Source organism: Chiloscyllium plagiosum, chromosome 10, assembly GCF_004010195.1.
Source record: "Chiloscyllium plagiosum isolate BGI_BamShark_2017 chromosome 10, ASM401019v2, whole genome shotgun sequence".
Taxonomy (NCBI): domain Eukaryota; kingdom Metazoa; phylum Chordata; class Chondrichthyes; order Orectolobiformes; family Hemiscylliidae; genus Chiloscyllium; species Chiloscyllium plagiosum.
In genome coordinates, this window is record NC_057719.1 from 86,053,587 (window position 1) to 86,062,787 (window position 9,201).

A 9,201-nucleotide genomic window follows, 5' to 3' on the forward strand; every position below is an offset into this window, starting at 1 on the left:
CAGAAGAAATGGGATTTTCACATGGAAGCAGAGGCTGTATCTCAAGTGTTAAGTGAATGCTTTGTGCCTATCTTCACAGAAGAGGATGCTGCCCAGGCCATGATGACAGAAGAAGAAACTCTTACTAGAAGAGATAAAATTAATAAAGAAAGGTACTTAAAGTTGACAAGGCAATGGGACCAGATGAGATATATCTAAGAATTTAGAAGGAAGTGAGAGTAGAAATTGTGGGGACACTGACCATAACCTTTCAGCTTTCCTCGGCTCAGGGAAGGTGCCGAAAGACTAGATGATTGCAAACATTACAGCCTTGTTCAAGAAAAACTGTAACAATTACAATTACAACAATTACAATTACAGCAATTACAGACTGGTTAGTTTAACTAAAGTGGTAGGGAAAACCTCCAGAAATAATTATTCAGTAATCACATGGAAAAAGGTGGGTTGAATAGGAAAAATCAGTACAGGCTTCTAAAGGGGAAATTGTGTTTAATTAACTTGCTGGAATTTTTTGAAGAGGTAACATAAAGGATCGATGAGAGTAACGCTGTTAATGTGACATACATAGACTTCCAGAAGTTTTGATATGGTGTCACACAACAGGCTTGTGAGGAACATCGTAGGTCATAGTATAAAACAGACAGTAGCAAAATGGATACAAAATTGAGTGATTGATAGGAAACACAGAGTAAAAGTCAATGGGTATTTTTCAGATTGGAGGAAAGTTTATAGTAGAGTTCCTCAGTTCCTTGTATTGCCATATATATGATCTGAATCATGGTATACATAGGACATTTGCAAAGTTTGTATATGGCATTTGAACAAATTGTAAGCTGTGAGGAGAACAATGTATGAAACCCCCCAAAAAATTGACAAAATTATGGAGTGGGTAGATAGGTGGCAGATAAGGTTCAATGTAGAGAAATATCATATGATGCACTTTGGTGAGAAGAACATTAAAAGACAATATAAAATACAATTCTAAAGGGGGTGATGGACCAAGGGGCCTAGGTATATATGTACACAGATCATTGAAGATGGCAGGACAGGTAGAGAGCACTTCATAAAGTATACAGAGGTCCCAATTTTATTAATAGGGGCATAGAATACAAGAGCAAGGAGATGATGCTGACTTGTGCAAGGTACTTGTTAGACATCAGAGGGTGTACTGTGTACAGTTCTGGCCACCACATTATGGGAAAGATGAGAATGCACTGGAAAGAATACAGAAGTAATTTATAAGAATGGTTCCAGGATTGAGAAATTTCTGTTATGAGAATTGATTGAAGAAGTTGGGATTGTTCTCCTTGGACAGAAATAGGCTAAAATATTACAATCTAAATTTTCAAAATCATGATTGGGTTGGATAGGTAGATAGAGAGAAGCTGTTCCTGGCTGCAAAAGAATGAGTTAACCTGAAAAGGTAGTGGGCCTTCTTCTTGAACTACTAAGCAGGTGTACAAAGTTGGGCCACTCACAGTATCAGTTCAGAGAATAGTTTGGTGCGGGGCTATCATTATTTGCAATCCACTGTCAGTACTAACCTCGCTGAACCTGATCCTGTAATAGGCACATATTGGGGGTAAAGTAGAAGGGCGAAATTGTTGATTATTTGTCTGCTGGATAATAAATGTACATAGAAGCTTGCAAATAATTTAGTTAATGCTCCCTCAAGCATTCTCGAGTATCTAGTTATTCAGCTGCAGAGTCATAAAACACAGAAACAGACCTTCCGGTCTAACCAGTCCATGCTGACCATGTTCCCAAACAAAACTAGTGCCACTTGCCTTCATTTGGCCCATATCCATCCAAGCTTTTCCTATTCATGTACTTATCCAAATACCTTTTAAATGTTGTAACTCTACCTGCACCCACCTTATCTGGCAGTTCATTGTAAAAAAGTTGCTCCTTTTTAAGTTTCTCATCTCTCACCTTAAAACATGCCCCCTAGTATTGAACTCCCCATCCTAGAGAAAAGACCTTCATCATTCACCTTATCTATGCTCTCATGATTTTGTAAACCTCAATAAGGTTACCCCTCAATCTCCTATGCTCCAGTGAAAGATGTCCCAGCCTTTCCTGTCTATTTTTATATCTCAAACCCTCCATTCCTGGCAACATCCTGGTAAATATTTACTGAACCCTCTCTGGTTTAATATCTTCCTGTAACAGAGTGACAGAATGGTACCCAATAGTCTAGGAGAGGCCTCACCAAAGTCCTAACACCTTTACTCTGAACAATGACAGCAAGCATGCCTTTTTAACCATCCTGTCTACCTGTGATGCAAATTTCAAAGAATTATGTACCTGAACCCCATGACACTCTACTTCTACAACACTACTCAGGGCCCCATCATTAATTGTATAACCCTATCCTTATTTTTATTACCAAAATGCAATGCATCACATTTATCCAAATTAAACTCCGTCTGCCACTCTTCAGTCCATTGATCCAATTGATAAAATTAGATAACCTTCTTTCCATGTTTATCTTTCAAACACTATTGATGAAGCAGTGCCAACTGAATGAAACTGTGGACGTCATTTCCCTTCTCTGGGATACTGAAACCAGTGACAGTCACAAACCAAACAGTGAAGATGGAATCTTCTACTCAATGTTAACCAGGCAATGTGTCTACCTACCAGATCACTGGAAAAATAGGCTAGAGTGGGGGTTTTATTGTAAAATCATACAAGAGAGATAAAGAAAACTTGTATTCTCATCCTAGCAAAGATTCACAAAGTTGCAGTAAGACATGCTGATCTAACAATAAATAACAGGCTAGTTTCCACCCAGATTCCTGAAGCATCATTGAATGTCATCAGGTATAGAAGAGACTGGCTTTGCATATTCTACTGTTGAGGTTTCGGTGTTGAGCTTGAGGTAATAGCCAGGCATGTAAGCCACCAGACGTCCTGAGACGTTTAAGCATATAAGGTGAGTTGCAGCCACTGTGGAAATAAGGACAGAATAAACATTAATCCCAGCTGTATGGAATGCAGAGTGCTCAACTGAAAACAACACATAAGAATATGAGGAAAGGCAGAGAAGAACACTTCATTTGCACCATCCAACCTTCACCCTGCAATGAAAAATATTCAATATACCAAAACCATTAAGTAGAGCTTTCTAAGATGTATCTCATGGTAAAATAACAAATCAAAGAAGATAACTAATCAGTTAATCCATCAGAAAGATTCACCAAAACATTTTTAATGGAGTTTCTTCTTAACATTCAAAGAATCAGTACCCCTTATCCTAATCCATTTAAATCAACCCCGTTAAGTAGCCAGTCACATTTCACAACCCTCGCACCAGCAGCAGTGTGAACTATTTGACACACTAAGGAGAGAAATTTTAACAACCCGCACTATCAGTTGGATTCCCACCCACTACACTGATTTCAATACAGAATGACACCTGCAGACTAAGGCTGAGTCACCACCTCCCTAATGTTAAAACTGACATGCCAGAATAACAGTACTAATTGCGACACGGTGGCTCAGTGATTAGTACTGCTACCTCATAGCGGTAGGGGCCTAGGTTCGATTCCAGCCTTGGGCAACTGTGTGGAGTTTGCACATTCTCCCATGTCTGGATGGGTTTCCTCCAGGTGATCCAGTTTCCTCCCACAGTCCAAAGATGTGCAGATTAGGTGGATTGGCTATACTGAAATTGTCCGTAGTGTTCAGAGATTTATAGGCTAGATGGATCAGCTGTACTAAATGTGGGGTTATGGGATACGGTAGGAATCTGGCTCTTCAGAGGGTTGGTGCAGACTTGATGGGCTGAACAACCTCCTTCCTCACAGTAGGATTACATTACATTACATTACTTTACAGTGTGGAAACAGGCCCTTCGGCCCAACAAGTCCACACCGACCCGCCGAAGCGCAAACCACCCATACCCCTACATTTACCCCTTACCTAACACTACGGACAATTTAGCATGGCCAATTCACCTGACCTGCACATCTTTGTGACTGTGGGAGGAAACCGGAGCACCCAGAGGAAACCCACGCAGACACGGGGAGAATGTGCCTGAGGCGGGAATTGAACCCGGGTCTCTGGCGCTGTGAGGCAGCAGTGCTAACCACTGTGCCACCGTGCCGCCCATAGGGTTCTATGATTCCATGATTCTAATAGATAAGGGGAACTGGTGAAAGAGATCTGCAAAATTCATGCTGTTCCCAGACATGGATTGTATGTGCAATGGGCTTCAGTGCTGCTGTGATCATAAGTTAATGAGAAATAGGAGCAGCTGTTAGTTATTCAGCCCTTTGGGCCTGCACTGCCATTCAAAAATACATGAGGGGTTTGATTATCATCATAACTGCTATTTCCTGCAAGTCCCCCATAACACTGGAATCCATGGTTGACCAATAATCTTTCTAGCTCAGCACTGAATAGCATAAATGATCCAATCTTCTTGCTCTTTGAGGAACAGAAGTCCAAATGCCAACCATCCTCTGACAGAAGAAATTTATTCTCATCATCTTAAATGGGAAATGTCTTATTTTGAAACTGCATTCGTAACTCTACATTTCCCCTTGTAGAGAAACCTTGTCCCAGGACTTACCCAGCCAACCCCTCTCAGAATTGTATATATTTTAATAAGATTAGCTCTCATTCTTCTTAATGCCAATGTATATGGATCCAACCTACTAACCTTAGCCTTTTCATCACAAAACAGCCCTTTTATTTGAGGGATGCAGTGAACCCTCTCTGAACTGCTTCTAATGCAACTACATTGCTCCTCAAATAAGCACACCAAAATGGCACATAACACTATAGGTGTGGTCTCGCTGTACTGTGCAACTGTAGGAAGGTTTCCTTACTTTTATATTCTATCCTCCTTATAATGAAGGCCAAAACTGCATTTCCTAATTACTTGCTGTGTCTGCATATTGGCATTTTGTGATTCATGTATGCAAATATATGAATCCTTCGGTATATATCATTTTGCATTCTCTTCTCATTTTAAAAAATTCTGTTTTCTAATCCTCCTGCCAAAGTAGACAACTTCACATTTATCTATATCCCTTTGCAATCACTTTATATCCTCTTCACAATTCTCCTACTTATCTTTGCATTGTCAGCAAATGTTATTGTGATAAGATTCAAGCCTACATTCATGACATTCATATAAACTGTAAGTAGTCATTATATTTTGTGCACCTGAAAATGATCCACTTGTCTTGAGTGCCCATTTCCTATTGGTTATCCTTCATCCATGCTGATATATCACCCCAATACTGTGAGCCTCCAGCTTCTGCAGTAACCTCTTGTGTGACCCCTTACTGAATACCTTTGGGAAACCCAAATACACTCCATACACTGGTTTCCCCTTAATCCACCTTATAATGTCCCTCTCACAAAACCACAGTGATGCAGCCTGATTGTATTATGATATTCTAATTGTCCTGCTGTTCCACCCTTATTAATGAATTCTAGCATTTTGCCAATGATAGATATTAGGCTAATGAGCTTTAGTTTGTTGTTTACTATTCCCTCCTTTCTTAAATAGTGTTCCAACCAGCTAGGACTTTTCCAGAACATGGGGAATTTTGAATGATTATAAAAAATGCAGCTACTGTCTCTGCAGCCATGTAGTTACAAACACTAAAATGCAAATCACCAGGTCCAAGGGCTTTGTCAGCCTTTAATCCCATTAGTTAGCCAATCAGGTTTGCTCTAGTAATTGTGTTTATTTCCCTTTTCCCACTTTATTTTCTACTAATTTTAGAATGTTTCTCGTATCTTCTACTGTGAAGCCAGATACAAATATTTATTTCAAGTTTCACAAGAATTTGTGCTAAGAACTGTCCCAAATGAGGTGTTCCTTCAGGCACTTCTTTGCAAATTGATTTATCCAATCATGAAAAGTAAAATTGCCCATCAGCATGACAATTCCTTCTTCCAAGCCCTATTATTTCTTGAATCATACTTTGCCCTAGAGTATAATTGTTGTCAGGATAAGCTACTTTCATCCATTACTTTTGTCCTTCACTATTTCTTCTATCCACCGAAACTGATTGTACATTGTGATAGAGACAGTTCTTCTGTAACATGATGATTGCGTTGTTGTGCAATCCTGCATAACAGAAAAGTCTTGCTTTAGAAAGAGCACTTAAAGTGTTGACAATGTAATCGTGTTACAGCCAACACGTTTTAAAAGTTTGCACTTTAAAACAATGTCCCCAATTCATCATCACAATACAGCAAATTTGAGTTAACGAAACGCATGTTATAGCGGACGACCTGTACTCCAAACCAAAGTCATTGCTCTCTGCTGTACTCGTTAATAGGCTTACTCCACCATGATGATGCTGTCACTTTAAAAAGATTATTTTGTCCTTTTTTTTGAAGAGGTCATAAAGGCAGAGGTGCCAAGGAGTAGCGGGAGTTTAACAGTTTAACAATGGAAGGAGAGTGGCCAGTTCTCCCACTTCAGTTTTTCTCTAGATTTTTTTTAGCTGCAGCAGTCACAAGATATTAGAGTCCAGAAATGTTGCAAGCTTTAGTACATGATTCCTCTAAAATCTCTCTCTGGGTGTTGTTCCCTTCTGCCTTTAAGAATCTGTGTTTGAATTTAAATTTTTGGCAAGGGGTGTGTTTATGGAATGTTACTATATTGGAATAGTTAATTAGTTAAGTTGCTCTAAATTCTGCTTTATTTTGTTCGTGTTTCAACGGTAGTGTTTAAATAAATTCTGTTTTGCTTAAAGTCAAGTGGTTTGACCAGTTGCATCACACCTAAAATACCCACTTCACGTCTGTCTTTAAAATAAGATAAAAATAAAGTGTATGCTCAAAATTATTTTGAGGGGGTTCTGGCCTGGTCCATAACTTCAATCTTTGCTGTCCTTCCAAAACGTCAAATTCTCTTAAATATTCAAGTATCAGCCATTGTCAGTTTGCAAACATGGCAATATCATACTACTTGCAGGTGTCATCCACACACCATATAATTATGAAAGGGAAATGAAGGCAGTGCATAATATCTTAAAAATCTTGAAAAATGAATATCCAAGGATGCATAGGTCAGGATTTAAAATGCCCTAGAAAGCCACAGTATCTTTGTGTCTTTGGTGACTTGATAGAGAAATATACTTGTCATCCGAGTTGCACCTACCTCCAGAACACTGAGTTTAATGATTCCATCTCCATCTTTATCAAAGGCATGAAAGGCTCCTGAAGAACAAAAAGGAGTCAATGAACACATACAAACATATAAATGAGGAAGAACTGTTGGCAACATGGCCCTTCTTGCTGGTTTCACCATTTGATAAGATTATGGTTTTAACCTCAACTCTACATTTCTGTACATCCCCTTGATAATCTGTCATCCTATTAGCAATCAAGATTCTATCTACCTCTGCCTTCAAAATATTTAAAGATTCTGTATCCAGAGAAACCTTTCACGAGAAAAAATGCTTCCTCATTTCTGATTTAAATGGTCAACCCCTTATTTTTATACTATGACACTTAGCTCTAGATTCTCCCACAAGACGAAACAACCTTTCAATATCCTCCCAGTTATATCCCCTCAGGATCTTATATGTTTCAATTCAGTCACTTCTGACTCTTGTAAATTCCAGAGGATACAGGCATAGACCGACTAGTTTTTTCTCACAAGGTAATCCACTCATTCCAGGTATTAGTGTAGTAATATTCTCTGAACTGCTTTGAATGCATTAATGTCCTTCTGTAAGTATGATGGGACAGTACTCTAGTTGCGGTCTCACCAATGACCTCTATAAATAAAGCATAACCTTCATACTCTTGCATTCAATTCCCCTCGCAATAAACCATAACATTCTATTAATGATTCATATACTAATGAATCCAGATCTTTCTGCATCTTACACAACACCAGGTTATAGTCCAACAGGTTTATTTGGAAGCACTAGCTTTCAGAGCGCTGCTCCTTCATCAGATGGTTGTGGAAAATAAGATTGTAAGACACAGAATTTATAGCAGAAGTTTACAGTGTTATGTAATTATATATTGAAAAAGACTTGGATTGTTTGTTAAGTTTCTCATCTTATACATATGAAAGAATTGAAACCAACTAAAAGGTGAGAGACTTAACAAACGATTCAGGTCTTTTGCAATATATAATTTCAGTTACATCCACTGTAAACTTCTGCTATAAATTCTGTGTCTTACAATCTTATTTTCCACAACCATCTGATGAAGGAGCAGCGCTCCGAAAGCTAGTGCTTCCAAATAAACCTGTTGGACTATAACCTGGTGTTGTGTGATTTTTAACTTTGTACACCCCAGTCCAACACCGGCGTCTCCAAATCATTTCTGCATCTCAGAACTCTGCAACTTCCCACCATTTAGATTATATTGTGCTTTTTTAATTTTTCTGTCAAAATGAATAATTTCATACTTTCCAACATTGTACTCCATTTGCCAGATCTTTGTCCACTCACTTAACCTATCTACATCCCTTTTGTAGACTCCTTATATTATCTTCAAAACTCAGCTACCTATATTTGTGTCATTAGTTTATTTAGCTAGCATACTTTTGATTCCTTCATTCAAATCATAAATAAAGACAGTGCCTTTTCTTAAGAAACAACATAAGACATAAACTGATTTTAACATTGGCTAAGCCCAATAATTTTGAGAATGCAGTGTTAAACATCAAAGTTTAAAATATTGATTAGTCAGAGTTCTGTCATATGCTTTTCTGGTCAGATTTATTTAGCTCACGCACCACCAACACTACTGTTTCCCCTACGGTCAAGTTCTCGCCAATTTACTTTTAAGTAACATGTAACTATCAGATATTCTCTACTTCCACTTAGCCTCAAGCATCTCTTACAGACCCTATTTGATAATATCACAAAGTAATAATCCAGACGCTAAAAAGGGAACCAATCTTGGCCTTTATGTTTTAGAACCAGGAGAAAGTGAGGTCTGTAGATGCTGGAGATCAGAGCTGGAAATGTGTTGCTGGAAAATCGCAGCAGGTCAGGCAGCATCCATGGGACAGGAGAATCGACGTTTCGGGCATAAGCCCTTCTTCAGGAATGAGGAAAGTTTGTCCAGCAGGCTAAGATAAAAGGTAGGGAGGAGGGACTTGGGGGAGGGGCGTCGGAAATGTGATAGGTGGAAAGAGGTCAAGGTGAGGGTGATGACCGTCCATAACCTCATCACCTCGGGGGATCTCCCATCCACCGCCTC

The 9,201-nt window shown here is 38.9% G+C and overlaps 1 protein-coding gene across 17 annotated transcripts in view; it reads right to left on the reverse strand.

The window, feature by feature from the left end:
- Positions 1–2,659: 2,659 nt before the first annotated feature.
- The window catches only part of capn3a (calpain 3a, (p94)), a 148,203-nt gene continuing 141,661 nt past the window's right edge, over positions 2,660–9,201 (reverse strand). For all 17 annotated transcript variants that reach the window (XM_043698282.1, XM_043698281.1, XM_043698276.1 and 14 more), the window contains 2 exons: positions 7,136–7,194; positions 2,660–2,952 (listed from right to left, as the gene is read on the reverse strand). In XM_043698282.1, the coding sequence (XP_043554217.1) occupies positions 2,926–2,952; positions 7,136–7,194 (86 nt within the window). In that variant the 3' untranslated portion in view covers positions 2,660–2,925. The remainder of the gene's footprint in view (positions 2,953–7,135; positions 7,195–9,201) is intronic.